The following is a 25,029-nucleotide window of genomic DNA, read 5'->3' on the forward strand; positions in this document are numbered from 1 at the left end:
CACATATGTTTGATTATTTCTATAACATGGACTATTAACTTATTTTTTAATCAGTATGGATATTTATAAACATTAATCTACAAATTCAAGAAAATAAAGACAGTCACCAATGTAAATTTAATATCAAAGTGCGAATCGTCTTGGGGCGAAACGTCTCAGGGTGAATCGTCTAATGGGGCGAATCGTCCTAGCACGAAACGTCCTCAGGGGCGAAACATCCCGTATTCGACGGAACGACCTGTTACCATCTGACGTCACAACCCATCATTGTCGGTTTCTTCACAGTAAGACGAGAGTGTAAGAGAAGAAAATATTCGAAGAGAAATGGCAAGTAAGAGTAAGGGACGCATGTGTGTAGTTGCAGGATGCAACAACAGACCCTCGGACACCGTTTCCGTCCATGTTTTCCCTAAGGACAAGCGACAGAGAGCAGCATGGACTCGATTTGTGAGACTGACCCGTGCAGACTGGACAGGACCGTCACAGTATACTGTTGTTTGTAGTGCACATTTCACGGACGGATGTTTCGAGGCTCAGTTTTCACTGATGAGGGAATTTGGAATTCCTGCGAAAAAACGCCTCTGCCGTGGTGCGATTCCATCGCTTTATCCTAAGTGGAAAGTGAGCGACCCCAACCTTGCCTTCCTCTCTTCGCCCAAGCCTAAACCCAAGCGCCAGGCTGCCGCCAAGCTGGAGAAAAATAGGGTAGGTCGTGTGTAACTTTATTATGAAGATTCCATCGGTAAGAAAGTTGATAATTTTTATTGTAGTCTGTAACGTTTATTTAGCTTTATTGACTTTATAAGTTACAATACACGTGCGATATGATGAGTGTTTTACATGCCCCATCTGATCAGGACCCTGGATTAGATTGCTGTTTAAACATATTCTGTCATATAGATCCACTGACCTATCTTTAATAGTAATGTGGTCAAGAACTTTGCATAATTTAGATATACGTAGACTTCTATTACTCTTTTAGTGGGCAACATTATTTTCCCAACACGATTAAATGTTAACATTGGAAAGATACCATATTCTGATTAATCAAGTGAAGGCTGAGGGGTGTAGAGTGGGTGACCTGTAACCCCTGTTATAACTCCTACATGTATATCCTTTGGATTTATTCATTAATGAAAAGTAAATTATTTCCAAAAATGACATTATGATGGAAGCCCCTCTTCACTAATTTAATTTACACAAATACAGAGTTCTTGAAATTTCTTTTGAAGTGTCAGACATTTGGTCCGATACTGTTAGAAATAGTGTCATAGTGTCAGCCCAAACAAAAGTTTGTCAGTCCAGAAAAAAATGCATTGCTTTTGAGGTTTTTATAAATTTTATTTATAATCAACTACATGTGTTATTGTATTCAATCTCCATCTCAGCTATACGTTCATAAATTCTCCTTTTATACCCTTTCGCATCTTCCTCACACTCTGAATCTTCTTCAATTCACCGAGTCACTTTTTTGCTCCATTTCTCTCTCATCCTCCACTTCTGTCCCATCCTCCACTTCTCTCTCACCCTCCACTTTTCTCTCTATCCTGTCTATTCCTCTCAACTTCTTTCTCATCTTCCTCTGTCCTCTGCAATCGTTTAAATTACTCTCTCTCACTTTGACCCGAGTGTAGTTGGTCTCGCGACTTTGAGCAGATGGTGTCACCTAGTAATAGGTAAAACCGCATCAAATAAAAGTCATTGTCTCCCAGATTCCCGGTTTCTTTTCTCCTCGTAGTTCTCACAACAGATTCCTCACGTTTACGTTTCAATGTTTTGCCGGATTTAGCATCGGTTTGAAAATTTATGGGCCACATGGCTGCCATTTTTCCCGGTAAAAAACGGACTTCCATCCCGATCTTTTATCGGCCATCAGGACCGACAATTAAGTAATTTGTGTCGGACATTTACTACTTTTATCGGATAATCCGACATTACTGACACTTTTCAAGAACTCTGCAAATAATGGGCAGATCCAGGAAGTTTGGAAAGGGAGGGGGTTCTACCGATATTAAATTTTAGTTGTTAAAGGGGGTTCTACCATTTATATGTATGGGTGTTTTTTAACAAAATTTTCTGATGAAAGAGGAGGGTTCCGACTTTCAGGATACCCCACCCCCCCTTCTGGATCCCCCACTGCAAATTATTTCAATATTTACTTGGGGACATTTTGTTTCACCAATCAGGTTATAGTGTTGTGTAATACACCTGTTTTGTTCGCAGTCGTTCACTAGTTCTGACATGTTATTGTGGTATATATATCAGAATATGCATTTTACATCGGGATCAAAGTTTGTTATATTGTGTATGTTGTATGAATTGCATTAAAACAAAGCTGCCATTGATGATTGACTTGAATATGAATAGTCTGTTATCATGCATTAATCTGGGAAAGAGAAGTTTGAGTGTTTGCATATTTGTTTAAATTTGTAGATATTATCAGAATTGATACCCGGGTATGAAAGTACTAGCAAGGCAGTGTCAGAGGATAGGATGGAAGTACCTGAGATTGAAAAGATGGAAGTAGATAATCCAGAACCAGGTGAAACAGTGAGTATAATAAATGGTACAAATTACTGTAACATGTTTTGTATGAATTATTGTGTAGTAGCTGACACAAGCAATTACATCTCTTGGGGTCAAATTTACTATTAACGAGTAAAGGTATAGAACTCTAAATATAAGGTACCCAAGTAATTTACTTGGAGACATTTTATTTCACCAATTACTCAGATAAACATTTATGAAGATGTGACAGTACACCCACAATTATTTACTGGTGGGTTTTATTTCAACGATTTTTCCATTTGTTTTGACATAGAAAGGTAATAGCCCAGAACAAGCAATTATGTACAGTATATACTGTAGTTTGTATTGTTAAAGCTACACACACGACAACTTTGCCCCCATAAAGGGTATATTGGGCTGGCAGAAATAATTTGAATGTGCATTGGACTAAGAATTTTATTAATTTATTGACCTCTAAATTAAGATCATGCCTTGTTTTATACTGTTACTGAACATTAGAATTTAGCTTAAATATTCAGATCAGGAAATTTTCTACATTCCATAGCCCTTGGGAGTAGTGATACTTTTTCACTAGTGCTCAAGTGATCGATAAGGCCTGTGGGCCTCTTGTTTGTTAAAAAAACTCCTTCTCACAGACACACACTTGCATGCATATAATTTGCAGATTGACAGAAGTTAGGGTACATTGGACTCATAATTATTAAAATTTGTTTCCTTCTAAAATAAAAATTCATACGCAGTAAATTCTCATTACATGCAAGTATTACTTATCTTGTAATTCATATGAAAAGTAAAGTACAAGGCCTTATGTGTACACTAAGGTAGGTAGTCACGTGGTACAGTGACGTCACATGCGCCCTTCGGATTGTGAAAGTACTGCGAGATATTATTAAAAACTCAACTTTTAGGGGCCTAATTTATTTACCATGGACAACATTTAAATCGATGTTCAGTGTTTTCCATTCCATTCATTTCATTTGAACAGGCCCATTTAGAATTGTAACAGGCCAGGGGGGGTATGGGGGATATCCCCCCCCCCACCCATCAAATTTTGGAAAATTAGACGCAAAATCCTGCATTCTGAGGCATTTCAGGGGGCAAAATGACCCTTGTTCATATGCCACTTTTTAACCTACATTTTTAAATATATACCAAAGGGTTGAACATTTTTACCTCAGACAAGTTAGTCACAGTGGTGTTAAATACACACCTTTCCGATGTTTTGACTGGAAGAAATCATGTAATGTATTCGTTCGACGCTTCATTATTTTTCACTGCCATGTGCTTCTCACGCGCAAGGTGAGAGTTTAAAATATCGTCCAATCAAAATCGCCGTTTCAAAAAGCTCTCGATAAAAACATAAACAAGGAAGAAATATGAAAGATATTTATAGCCAACCAATTGCTACCGCATACATTCTTTGCAAAGATCGATCGTGTAAATCAACATCACTGAAATTGACAACATGTTATTTTTTGATTTTTTTTATATTTGAACCGGCCAGAAAATCGTTTGAAACGGTCAATTTGGCCGGCGGCCGGTTCTTAGGGAAAACACTGGATGTTGACAAATTTTCCGAGTTTTACATGTTTTCGCCACCAGTGCACACATATAACGATGTAAATACCCAAATACAGCAAGTAAAGTGTGTATGAAATCAGCAATATTGTGAGTAAATAATGTTTATATGCATGGGTCGCTGTCTACAAACTGTTTGGTGATATTGTTCCTTTAAACATCTGTAATTGGTGCTGTTTTTCTAAAATAATCAGTGCAATCATTATTTATTTTTGGATTAGACAAATTATGATACGTTAAATTGTTGACAACTAGGCCCTATGTCAAGCTATTGTCACGAGTGCATTTCGGAAAGAAAGAAAAAGACAACACACACACAAATCAATAAAAATAATCAAATTTAAAGTGGAAATCACATTATTTTATTTTGATAAAGCAATCTTGTTACTATTTTGAATTGTGATCTGCACGTCTTTAGGAATTACAAAGTGGGAGCACGGCGTTATACTGACGCACTCAAGTGCTACGAGTTCAATAAGGACATACTTTTATAATTCAATTTAAAGTTAGGAAATACAATATAACTACATCAATTAATTTTTTATATACAGTAATATTTTATTATTCTTTGAATATTTGAAAAAGTTAAGCTCCCCAGGGTGCATTTTGTAATTTGATTTAACTTCTTTCTTTAAGTACCGACCTTTGCTTCATGATTGGGAGGTCATGAGCTCAAGCTCCACTTATACCTTAGCCTTGTCTAACCTAAGGTGTAAAAAATAGACTTATCATTTGCGCCAAAGACCAGGCATTTAGAAGTGATTGATTGATTTACTGTATATTGTACAACGAGAATTTTTCAGGCATATGGAGATGTCACCATTGCCGATGAAGTGCTACAAAATTTAGGCCTCTGCTCGGTGCTTAGGCCTTTGAGCAGGGAGGGATCTTTATTGTGACACGGGACCTCAGTTTTTGCGGTCCCGTCTGAAGGACCACCCCATTTAGTCATTAGTCACCTCTTAGGACAAGCAAGGGGTACTGAGAACTTATTCTAACCCCGATCCTCATGGGATCATTTAGAAGTGTGAGAGTTACGGGATTTCAGGATAAGACCTTGAGGTCCCATGCTGTGGTAGGCGTTGAAATTTGACATGATAAAGAGTCCTCATGTTACGTCCTATGACTCCGAGTGCAGGTCTAACTTCCAAACCTTCACCTACAAATGATGAATGTCGGAATTAAGGAAGCTCCACCCTCATGGGACTTATCAAAATTAACGATTCAAAGTAGGAAATTTGTATTGATTTCTGCTTGATATTGCTGAATTTAATCAATAACCGAAGAAAATATTTATGTTGCCACATTTTAAGGATGTCAGACCTGAAAAAGCAAAAGTTTACATCAACATCAAAAATCTCGCATTTTCATTGATTAGCACGATAGAAATGCATAAAAAGTGATTGAAATGACCAAATATTAATTTCAACAGATTCAAAAAACTGCTTCTTTACAAATATATATATGAATTAATTGTGAATATCAAGGAAATCATTGTATAATAAAGAAATACCAGCAAAGGAGTTATTGCCCTTGACAACATTTTTGTAATATAATTGATTATTTATAGAAAATATAAACCTTTTCACTATCAAATTGTTTACCATATTTTTTTTAAATGCCCAGTGAATAAAATTCTTTCTAGAGATATATTTCTCTTATTCACAAATTTTTAATGAAATAAAGATTTTGCAAAAATGTATGATGTCACACAATGGTGGAATGACTTTAATATAAACAAAAAATTCCCAAATGGACATAAACCCATAAAAATATCTTATATAGAAAATCTATTATATACGTGTATGGTATGTTAGATTCAGTGATGTTTATAGAAAATCTAGGTAATTTAAAATTCTACAGAGAAATGGTTTGGAAAGAAATGGATCGATGCAAAAGAGTGATGGTAGATGTAGCAGGGTTTCAGTACAAAGTCTATACAGTAAAGACAGAAATTTATTTTCTAATATTTGTTAATTTACTTAATTTTCTTTTTCTTTTATCAAGACTGGCTTTCTCAGAGAGAAAAGAGTTCTGATTTTGAGGAGTTGCCCGATGTTAAACTGGCATCAGAATTAAGATGTTTTTATTTTCAATGTTACCCTCAGCTACATGCAATATTTATATATTAAAGTGTTGTCTTTAAATATTTGTTATAGTTAGTCCAGTGTCAGGTGTTAAATAGAGGTGCGTGGTATTACCGGTGTACCGGTATTTTTCTGGTAGCGGTATGTACCGCGGTACAGGAGGTGAAATACCGGTATATTCAAGTCTGATAACTCTTAACAAAAATATAAAATTGAAACAAGAAAAAATATTTGTGCACGCAGTGACTCACTTTATTTACATCGTTCCATCGTTGTCATGTAATGAAAGGTAAGTCTAATAACTGTACACAATTATCGGTAAAACATACAAAGTATAAAACGCAATGATTTGATTATTAATGATATGAAAACAAATCAAATATAAAGAAAAAAATAATAGAAAACATATTTCATTAAGTAATTATTTTAATATATAAGGTAGATTATAAAAATTGTTTTTATGTTGTTTGATTTATGTGCCAGTGGGTCGAATACCATTTCTGCCTATTACGCAAATCCTGAGTTAAAAAATATAAAATGGCAGATGCAGACTTGTGCGTTCGAAACCACCATTCTTCGCGCGAGTACAAATTCCTGCCGATTCTGAGCGTCGAGTTAATGAGTTTCAGGTGCAAGAATGTAGGAATTGTGATCGAAGAACAAGAACACGTTCGTGCGCACATGTTCTGGACAGGCGTATCCTACATGTAGAAGTTCTCGTCATTCGCGACTCCAAGTCTACGATCTTCTAGACTTTGAGATCGTGTCAAATAAATTCCACAGGTTTCCCCCTATTAGTTATTTTGATAGTCGTTCCAGTCAGTAGTCCAGTCACAGTCGATTCTAGTCATGATACAGAGATACTGTTATATTTTATGTACAATATATGCTTACTTTTACGTTTCGATTAGACTTTTGTTGTTAACTGGTTTCAAAATATATTTAAATAAGATATTTTCCTTATTATTTATATTTGAATAAATTAAATGCATTTGCAATCAATAAACTAATAACTGTTCATTATATACAATAAATCACAACTAAAATCCACTAGAATTGAATCATAAAATTAAAAGATTAAATCTGCGGTATATCGTGTTATGTACCACTGTATTTTGCAAATACCACGGTATACCACGGTACATTTATTTTTTGCGGTACCCAACTCTAGTGTTAAAGTGTTGAGATTAAAGACTATTTTTAAAAAGAGGGAGAAATGTATAAATGAAAAAAAATAAAATAAAATACTGTGGGTATATTGGCTTGGAATATTCAATGGTTAGAGCACCTGACTAGTACAACAGGGGTCTCTGATAGACAGGTCATGGTAACTCAATGGTTAGAGCACCTGACTAGTAATACAGGGATCTTTGATAGACTGGTCACAGTAGCTCAATGGTTAGAACACCTGACTAGTAATACAGGGGTCTCGGATAGACCGGTCACGGTAGCTCAGTGGTTAGAGCACCTGGCTAGTAATACAGGGGTCTTGGATAGACCGGTCACGATAGCTCAGTGGTTAGAGCACCTGGCTAGTAATACAGGGGTCTTGAGTTTATTTCAGATTGTTGATTAATTAACTGTACATCTGAATGTGAATTAATGACTTTACATCAGATTATATAGATCTACAACTCCCATGTTTTTTCCTTCGATATGTGTACCGACTATAGTGATAATTATTTCCTTATGAATGTGATGCAGATGTGAACAATATGCATATGAATCTCGATGATACAAAAAAATGAACGTAGAATGTAAATTTCAAAATAGATTTCAAGTTTGAAGATGCATAAGGGTATGAACAGTGTGCTTCACGTCGGCATACTTTTTATGAAGCGCTAACAATGAGTTATGAAGTATACCAGCATGAAGTGTTGCAGTTCATTCTCTCGTGTGTTTTTTTAAAAATACAATTAATTTCTTAAGCAATGAATTTTGCATCTGATTGTGAATCAATAATTAATTGATAATGAGTCAATGATTATAAAATTGTAACTCAATGATTTACAATTCTGTTGGGAGATTTTTAGTGATCATGATTGATCATTGTTTGGGAGTGACAATGATCCTGGTTTTGTAGATGTTTTATTGTCAGTATATATGGTTTTGTAGATCCTTGTGATTGTCAGTGATCATGGTTTTGTGGATGTTTGTTAGTAATCATGGTTTTGTAGATGTAAGTGATTGTGGTTGTGTAGATGTTTGATTGTCAGTGATCATGGTTTTGTAGATGTTTGTGATTGTAAGTGATTGTGGTTTTGTAGATGTTTGTCAGTGATCATGGTTTTGTAGATGTTTGTGATTGTAAGTGCTTGTGGTTTTGTAGATGTTTGATTGTCAGTGATCACGGTTTTGTAGATGTTTGTGATTGTGGTTTTGTGGATGTTTGTTTGTTTGTCAGTGATCATGGTTTTGTAGATGTTTGTGATTGTAAGTGATTGTGGTTTTGTAGATTTCTAAGAATTAGATATGATTGTAAGTGATTTTTGTTTTGTAGATGCCTAAGCGAAAAGGGAAGCGCAACTTAAGGGAAAAGATGGTGTTGGACAGAATGAGAAAAAAAGAGAAGAGACGACAGGACCGTCTAGAACAGGCGGAATCTTTTGTCCTTTGTGGGGATGTCTCAGCTTCTCTCGGTAAAATCCACGTTTTTATTGATCTGATCACTGATTTAGAGAAGGCAATATCGATTATATTTTGAAATTTTAATATTTTTCTTTCTATTTCATTCAACTGCATATGTTTTCAGTAGATTACGTAGGTTTTAAAGTTTTCATTTCAAAATATATATTGTACAATAACATATCTATATATATATCCTCTTCTTTCCTTTTGTTAGGGTTCTCTCTGATGTTATATGTATTCTAAACAATAAATAAGAGGCCTTTCATTTATAGAGTAGAATGAGATATTATGTACTGACCTAAGGAATACATTAAAAAAAAAGAATTCTTTTTCACAACCCTATTATCAAGAATATTACATCATTAATCTGGTTTATTGCACCAAAATTGTGTCCAATTTATTTGATTTTTATTTATCTTATTTTTATTTGATTAATTATATTTAATTACTTACATGTAGTGAGCTTTTCTGATTGCCTGTTGTACGTCTGTCTGTCTGTCCGTCCGTAAACTTTTTACATTTCGACTTCTTTGCCAGAACCACTGGGCCAATTTCAACCAAACTTGGCAAAAATCATCCTTGGGTTAAGGGCTTTCAAGTTTGTTCAAATGAGGGGCCATTGTCCTCTTCAATGGGGAAGATAATCACAAAAGAGATCAAAGTTTTACATGCAAATATATCGGGGAAAATTTTAAATATGGTCCAAGGTGACTCAGGTGAGTGATGTGTTTATTGTCCTATGGGGATCAGGGTTAGAATAGGTCCTCAGTATCCCTTGCTTGTTGTAAGAGGTGACTAAATAGGGAGATCCTGATGATGAGACTGCATAAACCGAGGCCCCATGTCACAGCAGGTGTGGCACAATAAAGATCCTTTCCTGCTCAAAGGCCTTAGGTACCAAGCATAGGCCTAAATTTTGCAGCCATTTACTGGCAACGGTGACGTCTCCATATAAGTGAAAAAAAATTTGAGTGAAACATACAATATACAACCAACCAACCTTTTTAGCTCACCTGATCTGAAAGCTCAAGTGAGCTTTTCTAATTGCCTGTTGTCCGTTGTCTGTCTGTCTTACCGTCCGTTCTTCTGTAAACTCTTTACATTTTCGACTTCCTCTCCAGAACCACTGGACCAATTATAACCAAACTTGGCCAAAAGCATCCTTGTGTGAAGGGCTTTCAAGTTTGTTCAAATAAAGGGCCATGCCCCCTTCGAAGGGGAGATAATCACAAAAATAGGGTGGGGTCATTTAAAAATCTTCTTCTCAAGAACCACTGGGCCAGAAGAGCAGAAATTTATATGAAATCTTCCTGACGTAGTGCAGATTCAACTTTGTTAAAATCATGGCCCCTGGGTGTTGGATGGGGCCAAAATAGAGGATCAAAGTTATACATACAAATATATAGGGAAAATCTTTAAAAATCTTCTTCTCTAAAACTACTGGGTCAGAAAAGCTGAAATTTAGTACATGAAAACTTCCTGACATAGTGTAGATTCAAGTTTGTTAAAATCATGACCCCTGGGAGTAAGATGAGGCGACAATAGGGGATCAAAGTTTTACATGCAAATATAATGGGGAAATCTTGAAAAATCGTCTTCTGAAGAACCACTGAGCCAGAAAAGTTGAGATTTAGATGAAAGCACTTCCTGACATAGTGCAGATTCAAGTTTGTGAAACTCATGACCCCTGGGATTAGGATGGGACCACAATAGGGGATCAAAGTTTTACATAACTCAGGCAACGAAATTAAGGGGAAATACTCGCTGAATGCGAGTTAAAAATTGACATAGCGAGTGAAAAATCAGAAGTGATCGCAGCTTTTTGCGAGTAAAAAAAAGCCCCGATCTTTTTTCCAAGATATCTTTGGTTTATTGGCTGTACTTTGAAGTTTACAATGATTTTGTCTTGTGCATAGAAATGCTTTACAGAATGAACATACAAGTATTGAAAAAGTAAACGTTGATCGAATAAATAACTAAGGCCAAGGTCATCTCAGTCAGTGATGTCGAAAATGGCCTACTTCATGCACACTTTGGGCGTTTTAGAGACGTCTGATTTAAATAGCAAGCATGTTGATCTCGTCCGTGTTAATATTAAACAACACATGAAAGTGTTAGTGTCATGCTTCATACAGTGTCCTTCTGTAGTCTATAGTCAAACATTTAGAGTTCGATTTTTTTAAAATTAGAATTTTTTAGATGAAATTTCCAAAAGTTTTGAAGATATAGTTAGAATTGACGCAGCTTCAAGATTTCAAACCACATGATGTTGTAAATAGGTGGTAGATCTCTGGACAGCGAGTTCACCGCACATGTGTACCCTATGACCCTCATCATGCACCAATGATACATGTATGTTGTCTGATAACTCATTAAGAATTCTCAATATTATTTTTATTATTGCACTTTAAAGAAGATTTTAAAAAAGTGCCCTATATTTTGATATAGATACATGCTTGTTTTCTTAAATTCCTTTAAAATAGCAATCAATTGCAAAATGCTAGTAAAAGCTCAATTTTGCTAGTTGGAAAATAATCCACAAGCTAAAATTTGCTAGTAGTGAAAAAAGTTAATTTCGATCCCTGCATAACTAATTAATTGAAAAAATCTTTTTAAAAAAATCACCTTACGAACCATTAGGCCAATCAAGTTTACATTTGCACAAAAGCTTCCTGATATAGTGCAGATTAAAGTTTGTAAAAATCATGGTCCCCAGGGGTAATATGGGGCCACCATAGGGGATCAAAATTTTACATACAAATATAATGGGAAAATCATTAAAAATCTTCTTAAAAATCACTGGCCAGGAAAGTTTACATTTACATAAAAGCTTCATGACATAGTGCAGATTCAATTTTGTAAAAATCATGGCCCCCATGAGTAGGTTGTGGCCACAATAGTGATCAAAGTTTTACATGTGAATAGGAAAAATCTTTAAATATTAGCCAAGGTGACTCAGGTGAGCGATGTGGCCCATGGGCCTCTTGTTTATCATTCCAGAGAAAATCACAAAAAAATCATAGGAAATAATTGTGAGCTTGTTTTATAACTCTTTCCTTTGTGAAATCATGATTGATGCAAGGTGCTTAAACGAACCATTGAATGGAATTATAGTGTAATGAGCCACCTTAAGACTTTAAAGTAATTCATTAGGAATCAACAAATCTGGTTTTTATCCTCTGTGTAGCGATCTAGACAACTCGAGATATCAAGACAACCAGGAATATGCTAGTTTTTGAAACAAAATTTTCCAAATGTGAGAATTGAACCCCCATCATTTTAGTTGATGATTTTAAATAAAACTAGTTTATTTTGTATAGTTGGGGGGACTCTATCCCCCCGCCCCTCTTTTTTGTGGCGAAAAAGTACTATACATATGTATATGATTTTGGAGTTTCAGCCTCGTTTTGAACATTTTCTGGATCTGTCCTTATCTGATGGTGTCAAATATTGACTACAAATTAAAGCTAATTTTCAACTTGTACTAAAAAAGAATTTTAACATGAATTCTAAAATTAATCAAAATCATAATAAGATTTCCCTACCCCCAGACCCCAAATGGCCAGGTTGTGTAGTAGAGGTTTAAAATTGGATTATTAAGGAGGGTGTGTGTGGGAAATTCTAGACTGTTTAAGAGTAAATCTAACTAATGTATTTCATGTAAATTTCCACAAGTAGATACCTCCTTTAATGGCATGCAAGAGACATCTACAACTGATGGAGAAAAATGTCCCTTGAAAAGGTCAAGGTCAAAACGGGGTCGTGCAGCTGTCCATGATTTTGAGGAGGAACTATATTCACCTGTTAAGGAATGGAAAAGAACATCCAGCATACAGTCCTCATCCGTACATCCATCGGATTCTTCCTCTCAAAGTTACAATCCAATTCATCAAGAATCTCACATGGAAAGTGATCCCATGGATCCGTCGGATCTCATCGCTGTGAAGAGTGAGCCAACGGATTCTTCATACATTATCTACATAGACAATGCAGAGGAGCCGTCAGGAATGACAGAAATGGTGGCCTTGTCTTAGGCTAATTCTGGGATTGATGTTCCTGAAGATACAGACAAGATTTCTGATCCTGTCACAGAGATAGAAAATTCAGCCTTTACCCAGTCTTTACAAACACACAAGACATCCGATTACCTGTAACACACAGCTAGAAAATTTCCCATCTGAGAAGTAAGAATAGAAAACCTGTGAGAACACCAATAATCGTGAACCAATGAGAGTAAGAAATTCATATATAAATCTTTTGTTCTATATTCAATTTTTTATTGTGAAGATTGAACATTTGGTGTAGAATAATGTCTGTTACGTGTTTGTCAGTGTATGACCACAATTGCAAAGAGAGTTTAAAATTTTCCTCAGGAACATGTTTGTATATTTTCCCAAAATATTCTCTCAGGAACCATATGCAAGTCTGTATAATGTTCCCTAATCATTGAAGGTACACGAACAAACTCACTGTGGAGAGAAGGAGAGGGAATATTCGTGTTACATCTGTAGTAAAATCTGTCCTACGCCCGGCTTTCTGAAGAGACACCTCAGGACTCACAAAGAGGAGGCACCGTGTCCCGCCCAAAATACACTCAAGTAAGGATACCAGATCACATACTTGCTGACATGATTTGAGACACCTTAGGACTCACAGAGAGGAACCGCCATGTCCCACCCAAAGAGGAAACGCGGTGTCCCACCCAAAGAGGAACGTGGTGTCCCACCTAAAAAGGAACGCAGTGTCCCAGCCAAAGAGGAACCGCGATGTTCCACCCAAAGAGGAACCACAGTGTCCCCCCCCAAAGAAGAACCGCAATGTCCCGCCCAAAGAGGAACCACAGCGTCCCACCCAAAGAGGAACAAAGAGGAACCGCAGTGTCCCAGCCAAAAAGGAACTGCAGTGTCCCACCCAAAGAGGAAATGTGGCATCCCAACCAAAGAAGAACCGCAATGGCCCGCCCAAAGAGGAACCATGGCGTCTCACCTAAAGAGGAACCGAAGTGTCCCAGCCAAAGAGGAACCACAATGTCCCACCCAAAGAGGAACTTCAGTGTCCCACCCAAAGAGGAACTCTGGTATCCCGCCCAAAGAACCACAATGTCCCACCCAGAGAGGAACCACAGTGTCCCACCCAAAGAAGAACCGCAATGTCCCACCCAAAGAAGAACTGCAGTGTCCAACCCAAAGAGGAACCATGGTGGCACGCCCAAAGAACCATGGTGTCCCACCCAGAGAGGAACCACAGTGTCCCACCCAGAGAAGAACCGCAATGTCCCGCCCAAAGAAGAACCACGGTGTCCCACCCAAAGAGGAACAGCGGTGTCCCAACCAAAGAGGAGCCGTGGTGTCCCGCCCAAAGAAGAACCACGATGTCCCACCCAAAGAGGAACTGCGGTGTCCCACCCAAAGTACACTAGAGTAAGCATACCGGTCCTTGTAATCACTATAAAGTGTACAATGATGTATGTTAAAGGGAAGTAATCACTATAAAGTGTACAATGATGTATGTTAAAGGGAAGTAATCACTATAAAGTCTACAATGGTGTATGTTAAAGGGAAGTAATCACTATAAAGTGTACAATGATGTATGTTAAAGGGAAGTAATCACTATAAAGTGTACAATGATGTATGTTAAAGGGAAGTAATCACTATAAAGTGTACAATGATGTATGTTAAAGGGAAGTAATCACTATAAAGTCTACAATGGTGTATGTTAAAGGGAAGTAATCACTATAAAGTGTACAATGATGTATGTTAAAGGGAAGTAATCACTATAAAGTGTACAATGATGTATGTTAAAGGGAAGTAATCACTATAAAGTGTACAATGATGTATGTTAAAGGGAAGTAATCACTATAAAGTGTTCAATGATGTATGTTAAAGGGAAGTATAGGTATAGGTATATATATGTCTTGTAGATTCAAGTATGTCCACCTCTTAACCCCTTAGGCTAGTTATAAAGGGGGGGGGGGGGGGGGTATTTAAAAATCTTCTGAAGAACCAATGGACCAGAAAAGTTGAAATTTACATTAAAGCTTCCTATCATAGAGTAGATTCAAGTGTGTTCAAATCATGGACCCCGGGGGTAAGGTGGGGCCATGATAGGTGATCAAAGTTATTAAATATATATATATATATTTATGTGAAAAATCTTTAGAATTATCTCTTGAACTATTTAAACTGGGGCTTTCATTTTTAGCTCACCTGAACAAAAGGTTCAAGTGAGCTTTTCTGATCACATTTTGTCCATCGTCCGTCTGTCTGTCCATCTGTCTGTCCGTCTGTAAACTTTTCACATTTTCTACTTCTTCTCCAGAACCACTGGGCCAATTTCAACCAAACTTGGCCAAAAGCATCCTTGGGTAAAGGGCTTTCAAATTTGTTCAAATGAGGGGCCATGTCCCTTTCAAAGGGGAGATAATCACAAAAATGCTAAAAGAGGGTGGGGTCATTTAAAAATCTTCTTCTCAAGAACCACTGGGCCAGAAGAGCTGAAACTTACCTGAAAGCTTCCTGACATATTGCAGATTCAAGTTTGTTCAAATCATGGCCCCCAAGGGTAGGATGGGGCCACAATGGGGGGGGGGGGGATCAAAGTTTTACATACAAATATATAGGGAAAAACTTTAAAAAATCTTCTTCTCAAGAACTACTAATCCAGAAAAGCTGAGAGTTACATGAAAGCTTCCTGACATAATGTAGATTCAAGTTTGTTGTTGAAATCATGGGCCCCGGGGGTTGGATGGGGCCACAATAGGGGATCAAAGTTTTACATACAAATATATAAGAAAAATCTTTAAAAATCTTCTTCTCAAGAACCACTGAGACAGAAAAGCTGATTTTTACACGAAAATTTTCTGACATAGTGCAGATTCAAGTTTGTTCAAATCATGGCCCCCAGGGGTAGGATGGGGCCACAAGGGGGGGTCAAAGTTTTACATGCAAATATATAGGGAAAATCTTTAAAAATCTTCTTCTCAAGAACCACTAAGCCAGAAAAGCTGAGATTTACATGAAAGCTTCCTGACATAATGCAGATTCAAGTTTGTTGAAATCATGGGCCCCGGGGGTTGGACTGGGCCACAATAGGGGATCAAAGTTTTACATACAAATATATGGCAAAAATCTTTAAAAATCTTCTTCTAAAGAACCACTGAGCCAGGAATGCTGATTTTTAGATGAAAACTTTCTGACATAGTGCAGATTCAAGTTTGTTCAAATCATGGGCCCCGGAGGTTGGACTGGGCCACAATAGGGGATCAAAGTTTTACATACAAATATATGGCAAAAATCTTTAAAAATCTTCTTCTAAAGAACCACTGAGCCAGGAAAGCTGATTTTTAGATGAAAACTTTCTGACATAGTGCAGATTCAAGTTTGTTCAAATCATGGCCCCCAGGGGTAGGATGGAGCCACAAAGGGGGGGGGGGGGATTAAAGTTTTAGATACAAATATGTAGGGAAAATCTTTAAAAATCTTCTCAAGAACCACTAAGCCAGAAAAGCTGAGATTTACATGAAGGCTTCCTGACATAATGTAGATTCAAGTTTGTTCAAATCATGGGCCCCGGGAGTTGGATGGGGCCACAATAGGGGATCAAAGCTTTACATACAAATAAAAAGGAAAAATCTTCTTCTCAAGAACCACTGAGACAGAAAAGCTGATTTTTACATGAAAACTTTCTGACATAGTGCAGATTCAAGTTTGTTCAAATCATGGCCCCCGGGGGTAGGATAGGGCCACAAGGGGGGGGGGGATCAAAGTTTTACATACAAATATATAGGGAAAAACTTTAAAAATCTTCTTCTCAAGAACCACTGAGCCAGAAAAGCTGGGATTTACATGAAAGCTTCCTGACATAATGCAGAGTATGCGAAATACGTCGGACCATCAGACATTTCCGGTAAAAAATGGATCGGTCCGGTTAAAGTTTATATAGTTCCTGACCAAATGTCCGGTATTGTGATTTTGTTTTGTTTATAGTATTTCCGGTATTAAATATTTTTTCCAAATAAACGTGTATACGCAAGGTAAATCTGGGTAGATATATGAATTTCAGTCGATAAAAATTTTTCAGTCTTCGAAATTAAGCAGTAGGCCTGTCGATAACCGTGTTTAGTAAAATTGGGATCGGGCTACCAAGTATTATTGATGCACATGCCCAGTAAGCCAGTTATATATTTCCGGCGGGGATTATGATCCCCTACTAAAATATAAAGAATGTGCAATTCCTGGTAGGAAATCAGTGAAACAACCCGTTCTTACAAAGAAAGTTGCCGCTAAGAAGTGTGAGGAAACAAAGCGACAAAGAAAATGTTAGCGTGCTTGGCAGGAGAACCGGCCCTGAATACAATGATGATCTCATTTATTGCATCTGGTGCAGAAAGGAAAACACTGCAAATTGTAAGTTCGTGTCGGGCTCTGATAATTATAGAATTAATTCTGTAAAAGGACACGAAAATAATAAATGGTGTAAACACTTCGCGCCAAAGTAACAACTACAAGTGACCGCCTCAGACGTTCAGAATATGTGACTGAGCTAGTGATTAACCCTTATTTTTACCTTTATTAGGATGAAAACTAGAAGAATCAGAATTGGAGGATTCTGAAGATACTGACGGTGAAATGACAGAATTAGAAGTTGAAGGAGAGCTGAACTTGTTTTGTTATACTCATTAAAAATGTTTAAACTTGAAATTTCGAATCATGTTGAATCATTCCTACATAATATTTGGCTAGTAAAATCTTATTTGGGCTACCAAATTTTGTACTCTCACTTGCCGAACAGGCTTGTAGTCAGAAACATTAAGCGCAAAGACTGAATTTTGCACGTAAGAAAATTTGGACTGGTAAAATTATTTTTGGTCTGGAAAAGCTAGATTGTTTACCAGAGCGAATGTCTGGTAAAATTGAAAATCATTCGCGTACACTGATAATGCATATTGAAGTTTGTTGAAATCATGGGCCCCGGGGTTGGATGGGGCCACAATAGGGGATCAAAGTTTTACATACAAATATATAGGAAAAATCTTCTTCTCAAGAAACACTGAGCCAGAAAAGCTGATTTTTACATGAAAACTTTCTAACATAGTGCAGATTTAAGTTTGTTCAAATCATGGCCCCCGGGGGTATGATGGGGCCACAAGTGGGGGGGAGGGGGGGTTCAAAGTTTTAAATACAAATATAGGGAAAATCTTTAAAAATCTTCTTCTCAAGAACCATTTGGCCAAAGAAGTTGACATTTACATGAAAGCTCTCTGACGTTGTGTAGATTCAAGTTTGCAAAAATCGTGACCTCCAGGGGTAGTTGGGGCCATAATAGGGACTAAGGTTTTACATGCAAATATATATGAAAAGTCTTCAGATATGGGCCAAGGTGACTCAGGTGAGCGATGTGGCCCATGGACCTCTTGTTTGTATATATGTGACCGGTCGACTGGGGATGCTTACTCCTCCTAGGAACCTTATCTCACCTCTGGTGTGTCCAGGGGTCTGTGGTTGCCAAACTCTCTATTTTGTATACCTTGTAGGAGTTATGAGATTGATCACTGTTTGTTATCTTCACCTTTTATTAGGTCACCTGAATCATTCAGGTGACCTATTGCTATCTGTTTTTGTCTGTCGTCGTTCGTCGTGTGTTAACATTTGAACATTTTCAGCTTCTTCTCTGAAACCCCTGAACCAATTTCAACCAATTTTGGCATATAGCATCTGTGGGTGGAGGGGAGCAAAAATTGTGAAATTCATGGGGCCTGAGGGGTGGGGCAAAAACCATCAAAATGAGTGTAATTTTAAAAAATCTTCTTCTTTACTCCTGGACATCAAGAAGCCAAACTGTGGGCATAATTATAATAAGCGTTGAGCCCTCTACCGAAATTGTGAAATTCATGGCCCCTGGGGCAGGGGTTCTGGTGTGTTAGGGTGGGGCTCTATTGGTCATATAGTGAAAATGTAGAAATTCTTTGAAAATCTTCTTCTCTGTCTCTGGGTATTAAGTCGACAAACTAATAGCATGTTAATGATGAGCAAGGATGCCTCTTTAAAAATTGTGAAATTCATGGCCCCTGGATCAGGGGTTCTGGTGTGTTAGGGTGGGGCTCTATTGGTCATATAGTGAAAATGTAGAAATTCTTTGAAAATCTTCTTCTCTGTCCTTGGGTATTAAGTAGACAAACTAATAGCATGGTAATGATGAGCAAGGATGCCTCTTTAAAAATTGTGAAATTCATGGCCCCTGGATCAGGAGTTCTGGTGTGTTAGGGTGGGGTTCTATTGGTCATATAGTGAAAATGTAGAAATTCTTTGAAAATCTTCTTCTCTGTCCTTGGGTATTAAGTAGACAAACTAATAGCATGGTAATGATGAGCAAGGATGCCTCTTTAAAAATTGTGAAATTCATGGCCCCTGGGTCAGGGGTTCTGGTATTAGGGTGGGGCCCTATTGATCATATAGTGAAAATGCATTTTATTTCTTTGAAAATCTTCTCCTCTGCTGCTGGGTATTAAGTAGACAAACTAATAGTATGATAATGATGATCAAGGATGCTTCTTTCAAAACTGAAATTTATGGCCCCTGGGTCAGGGGTTCTGGTGCAAAGGCGGGGCAGATTGATTATATAGTGAAAATGCAATATTTCTTTGAAAATCTTCTGTTTTTGTCTGGCGTCGTGCGTTAACATTTGAACATTTTCAGCTTCTTCTCTGAAACCCCTGAACCAATTTCAACCAATTCTGGCATATAGCATCTGTGGGTAGAGGGGAACAAAAATTGTGAAATTCGTGGTCCCTACCCTCCTGGGGCCTGAGGGGTGGGGCAAAAACCATCAAAATGAGTGTAATTTTAAAAAATCTTCTTCTTTACTCCTGGACATCAAGAAGCCAAACTGTGGGCATAATTATAATGAGCGTTGAGCCCTCTACCAAAATTGTGAAATTCATGACCCCTGGGGCAGGGGTTCTTGTGTTAGGGTGGGGCTCTATTGGTCATATAGTGAAAATGTAGAAATTCTTTGAAAATCTTATATTGGTTTTATCTAAGGAGTAAATAACCCTTTTCTTTATGATGTCTCAGACCTAGGTTTTTTAAAAAGGATTATTGATTGAACATAAAAATGACACATGTACTTCATGACCACATAGCTATTCAATGTTTCTTCCATCCAAAAGTAAAATTCTTATATTTAAACACAAACCTAACTCAAACATTGGAAGGTTAGTGATGTGACCCATTATTGTTTAGTTTATTCTGGTTGTAATTAGTACAACAATAAAATATTCCTGAACATGCTAAAATATTAAGAACTTGTATATTTTCTATGATGTTCAAAAATGTGATATTTTGCCTTTCGATATATATACTGTATATAAAGTTTTCCCATCGATTCAGCATTTACATGGATTGTCTGTAACTGTTGTGGATTGCATGGGTATGGCAGTCTATCACAAAGTTAAAAATGTCGCTGAAATACACAGCAAAATAGGCATGTACATTATATCTCAATGAAATACACAGCAAAATACCCAATTACATGATATCTCAATGAAATCCACAGCAAAATAGGCATACATGTACATGATGTCTTAATGAATTACACAGCAAAATAGGCATGTACATGATATCTCAATGAAATACACTGCAAAATACCCATGTACATGATATCTCAATGAGCAGATTCTATATGCATGGTGTTACTTTTAAGACAGTGGTAAAATCTTGGCAATTTACAAAATTTGGACCACCATGAATTCTAATTATTCCATGCGATTTTATAATTAGTAATGTTATAAAATATTGTGTTAAATGTGATAAGGAGAATTATTTTTGATAATCAGTAATTTGTGAGCAGATATGCCTTTCAGCATAGTTCAGGATAGACAACATGGATTATAATGGTACTCATTCTTTTTCAGCTCTCCAGAGGACACCATCACATTGTTTTCCTTCCCTCTGCTATTTGTACAGTAGACAACGAATATCTCTGAGTTGACTATTGTTCATCACGATATTGACAATCACTGATGGAGCCACTTCCATGCAGATTATATGATATTGACTATCACCGATGGGGCCACTTCCATGCAGATTATGACGTCAGTGATGATGTGGAACCATTTTTGTATCTTGATAACAATAGGGTTTAAATCATAGGAGATTTAAATGCTAGTGGTAGGCGGGGCAAAAAAATCACTGAGATTTAAATGTCAGTGGTAGGCGGGGCAAAAAAAAAAGCACTGGGAGAATTAAGTGCTAGTGGTAGGCGAGACAAAAAAATCACTGGAAGATTTAAATACTAGTGGTAGGCGGGGCAAAAAAATCACTGGCAGATTATAATGCGAGTGATGGGCGGGAAACAACAACCGACAATTACATTGCAGGAAATTAAAGTTTTGTATGACTGTAGATGGCAACAGATGTGCTCCCATATTTAATCATTCCATATAAGAATATATATGTATTGTGCTAATTTATGTCAGAGATCACAACCAAAGTTAGTTTGCATATGTTTGTTTATTTCTTACCTTATGCAATACATTTGTATTTTATTTCATATTCCTTATTTTACATTTTATGAATCCAATTGTACAATATATTTATATACTGCTTTTATCACTTGTGCCATTTTACACCCCTGCATTGTAAATACTCAGCAGTGGTTGATTCATGCTGTGTCATTTTACGCCCCTGCATTGTAAATACTCAGCAGCCGTTGATTCATGCTGTGTCATTTTACGCCCCTGCATTGTAAACACTCAGCAGCCGTTGATTCATGCTGTGTCATTTTACGCCCCTGCATTGTAAACACTCAGCAGTCGTTGATTCATGCTGTTTCATTTTACGCCCCCGCATTGTAAATACTCAGCAGTTGTTGATTCATGCTGTGTCATTTTACGCCCCCGCATTGTAAACACTCAGCAGTCGTTGATTCATGCTGTGTCATTTTACGCCCCTGCATTGTAAATACTCAGCAGTCGTTGATTCATGCTGTGTCATTTTACGCCCCCGCATTGTAAACACTCAGCAGTCGTTGATTCGTGCTGTGTCATGTCTACTTCCACAGGGAAGTGAGAATGTGAGTTTTATTTTCCCCAAGACATTTAAAACAAACATTCTGAGGTCTCTTGTACAGTTTCAAAATTTTTATCTTGAATATGAAAAGTGCTGATCATGACATGCATGCCTTCAAAGGATTAAGCAGTTTTTAATGTATCATCATAGTATATTTTTGATTAATAAATATTTTATATATCATTTGTCAAATAATCTACATGCTGTATTAAAGTTTGATTTTTGAATGAGCATTGAAAGAAATTCTATGTACTTCCTTTCCTGTGCTGTTTATTACAATGGCATTGTATTTGTTTTCTCTCCAGATGTAAGAGTTCTATCATGGTTATGTATTTACTGAATTTTCTGTACACTTGTAAGTTGTCTGGTGATGTGAGAATGTCCCTGGTGTATTTACTGAATTCTCTGTACACTTGTAAGCTGTCTAGTGATGTGAGAATGTCCCTGGTGTATTTACTGAATTCTCTGTACACTTGTAAGCTGTCTAGTGATGTGAGAATGTCCCTGGTGTATTTACTGAATTCTCTGTACACTTGTAAGTTGTCTGGTGATGTGAGAATGTCCCTGGTGTATTTACTGAATTCTCTGTACACTTGTAAGCTGTCTGATGATGTGAGAATGTCCCTGTTTAAAATCACTGTCATACCGTGAAAAGGTCAGCAACCTGTTGTAAAATTAGTGTTAAATCTAGAGGGGGCACACATATCATAATTATGTTCAAAAGGGCACTTTTCGTCGCGGCAAGACAATTTCGGGGCATTTTTATTCTATCATACTTTGATAGTGATAGAATAATCATTTAGCCTCTTTAAAAGTTAATACCTGCTGCCTTGATTTTAAACTTTTCAATCAACTTAAATAAAAAAAAAAAAAACAATAGCTTATATTAAATATTTTTAAAAATTAGAGAAAAAAGGGCATGGTGCAATTAAAAAGGGCATGATGCCAGCCAAAAAGGACATGGCAGGCGCCATGCTAGTTTGCTTTAGATTTAACACTAAAAATGGTGCTGAAGGCGTGAGCTGGAGTATGTATGTCATGACAATGCTTTCAATGAGATTCAGGTATATTTATTCAACATAGATGTGATCAGTCTGAATCAGCAAACTCGTGTTCACAATTTTCTTTAAGGATAAGTTTATAACATGAATTTGTTGCAGGAAATCTTGTCATTGGACTTGTACGTACAGTTTTTTCTAAACATTCAAGCCACTCTTTTTACAATTATGACAAAGTATGCAATCATAAGGAAAGGCAAGTCTTCCCAAAACCAGGAACTTCCTCAATTTCAGACATGATAATAACATGTAAGTCATTCCATGTTCTATTTATAGTACAGAACTATCAAGATGCAGTACCACCCTCTAATTTCTATGAGTTTTGCTGTATTCTTTTATAATTACAGTAAAAGATATCGAGCTCACTTCTGAAGTGGGTCATACTGAAATTTGATTTTCATGATTGAAAACTCGAGTATCATTATATTTATTTTGTATATACATGTGTGTATGAATGTACAGTAAATGAAATGATATGCCTTTTTACACAATAAAACTATGACATTGATATAACTTTGGTTTAATTATGATATGATAAGAGTAACAATAAGAATATCGGCCTGGGTTTTAGTAACCTGGTTGATGGAGGAGGGTTGGAGTTTTATGATCAGGGGAGGATCCTTGAAATTCTGAATGTAATAGAACCAAAATCTGACTTGTGAAATTGTGCCTTGAAATATTCTGATGCTGATGTTGTTATTTCCTCAGCTGTTCATGTCATGTGTTTATTTGTTTCTCTCTTCATGACGTGTTCATTAGCTCATGAGGTGTTCATTAGCTCACCTGTTAATAAGGTGTTCATTAGCTCACCTCCTCATGAAGTGTTCATTAGCTCATGAGGTGTTCATTAGCTCACCTGTTTATAAGGTGTTCATTAGCTCACCTGTTCATGAGGTGTTCATTAGCTCATGAGGTGTTTCTTGACTCACCTGTTTATGAGGTGTTCATTAGCTCACCTGTTCATGAGGTGTTCATTAGCTCATGAGGTGTTTCTTGGCTCACCTGTTTATGAGGTGTTCATTAGCTCACTTGTTCATGCTGTGTTCATTAACTCACCTGTTCATGAGGTGTTCATTAGCTCACTTGTTCATGCTGTGTTCATTAACTCACCTGTTCATGAGGTGTTCATTAGCTCATGAGGTGTTTCTTGGCTCACCTGTTCATGAGGTATTTATTGACTCACTGAGCTGCAAGTATTTGTGATGGAAAATCTGTCCTTCTGTAAACTATTAAGAATGGCAGCGTTTTCAGAAAGCATCGAGCCAATGAAACCAAACTTTGTATGTAACATTTCTGTCTAGATTGGATTTAAATTTATGAACATTAGGGATTCGCTCCCTGTTTGAAGTGGACGCAATTAAAAATTAGTAAAAGTAAGGTGTGTTGTGTTAGGAAAAATCTCGATAGTCATTAGACCCAAAAAGCCATAACTTGATGATGAATCTTATAAGATTAATATCTAAATCCTGATCGAATCTTATAAGATTAATATCTAAATCCTGATCGAATCTTATAAGATTAACATCTAAATCCTGATCGAATCTTATAAGATTAATATCTAAATCCTGATGGAATCTTATAAGATTAATATCTAAATCCTGATGGAATCTTATAAGATTAATATCTAAATCCTGATCGAATCTTATAAGATTAATATCTATTTAAATCCTGATCTTATAATATCTAAATCCTGATCGCTGAGGGTAGGAAGGACCACAATGGAATTCTACAGTTTTACATAAGAATAGCATAATCATTCTTCTAGAAATCTTTTCAAGAACCACTAGGGCAAAGTTTTTCCAATTTACATGCAAGCATCCACGCGAAGTACAAACTGAAAATTGTCTAGATCAGGGTGGGGTCATGGGAAAGATTCGCTGAATTACATCAGAAATTTATTTTAAAAAATGTATTATGAAAAAAATCTGAAAAGTACAATGTGTCTTACCAATATGCAAGCATCCCTATGTAGTGTTCACTCAGATTTATTCACAAAAACATGCCCAGAGTATTGGAGGGGGGGGGGGGGGTGTTGAGCATGAAAAACGCCGATATGGGAAGATAATTGATTATGTGTGAGAA

The 25,029-nt window shown here is 36.8% G+C and overlaps 3 protein-coding genes across 8 annotated transcripts in view; all 3 read left to right on the forward strand.

The window, feature by feature from the left end:
* Positions 1 to 6,220, forward strand: part of LOC125661245 (uncharacterized) — a 211,627-nt gene extending 205,407 nt beyond the window's left edge. Inside the window, exon 8 of one of the 2 annotated variants that reach the window (XM_056146611.1) lies at positions 6,115 to 6,220. The gene's annotated coding sequence lies outside the window, so the exon portion shown is untranslated. The remainder of the gene's footprint in view (positions 1 to 6,114) is intronic. The other variant, XM_056146612.1, reaches the window with a different exon arrangement.
* Positions 1 to 25,029, forward strand: part of LOC125661226 (uncharacterized) — a 117,534-nt gene that overhangs the window by 67,586 nt on the left and 24,919 nt on the right. The gene's annotated exons all lie outside the window — the stretch shown is intronic.
* LOC125662142 (calcium-binding protein P-like) lies at positions 188 to 23,457 on the forward strand. Of its 5 annotated transcripts, none has more exons than XM_056146596.1 (4): positions 188 to 705; positions 2,434 to 2,550; positions 8,695 to 8,833; positions 12,498 to 12,914. In XM_056146596.1, the coding sequence occupies exons 1-4, from the start codon at positions 325 to 327 to the stop codon at positions 12,854 to 12,856; spliced, it is 996 nt and encodes a 331-aa protein (XP_056002571.1). In that variant the 5' UTR covers positions 188 to 324; the 3' UTR covers positions 12,857 to 12,914. The 5 variants fall into 5 exon arrangements, with proteins under 5 accessions (XP_056002571.1, XP_056002573.1, XP_048749152.2 ...); XM_056146598.1 differs by lacking the exon at positions 12,498 to 12,914 and adding an exon at positions 20,734 to 23,457 and having other exon boundaries at positions 253 to 705; XM_048893195.2 differs by having other exon boundaries at positions 253 to 705; positions 12,501 to 12,914.

This window comes from Ostrea edulis, chromosome 8 (assembly GCF_947568905.1).
Source record: "Ostrea edulis chromosome 8, xbOstEdul1.1, whole genome shotgun sequence".
In the NCBI taxonomy this organism is placed as follows: domain Eukaryota; kingdom Metazoa; phylum Mollusca; class Bivalvia; order Ostreida; family Ostreidae; genus Ostrea; species Ostrea edulis.

Excerpts from the sequence above, each read along its gene's own strand:
- LOC125662142 (XM_056146596.1), top strand. The coding sequence starts at position 325 with ATGGCAAGTAAGAGTAAGGGACGCATGTGTGTAGTTGCAGGATGCAAC. Across the intron at positions 706-2,433 it reads CCAAGCTGGAGAAAAATAGG|ATATTATCAGAATTGATACC; the intron begins GTAGGTCGTGTG and ends TTAAATTTGTAG. Across the intron at positions 2,551-8,694 it reads ATCCAGAACCAGGTGAAACA|ATGCCTAAGCGAAAAGGGAA; the intron begins GTGAGTATAATA and ends TTTGTTTTGTAG.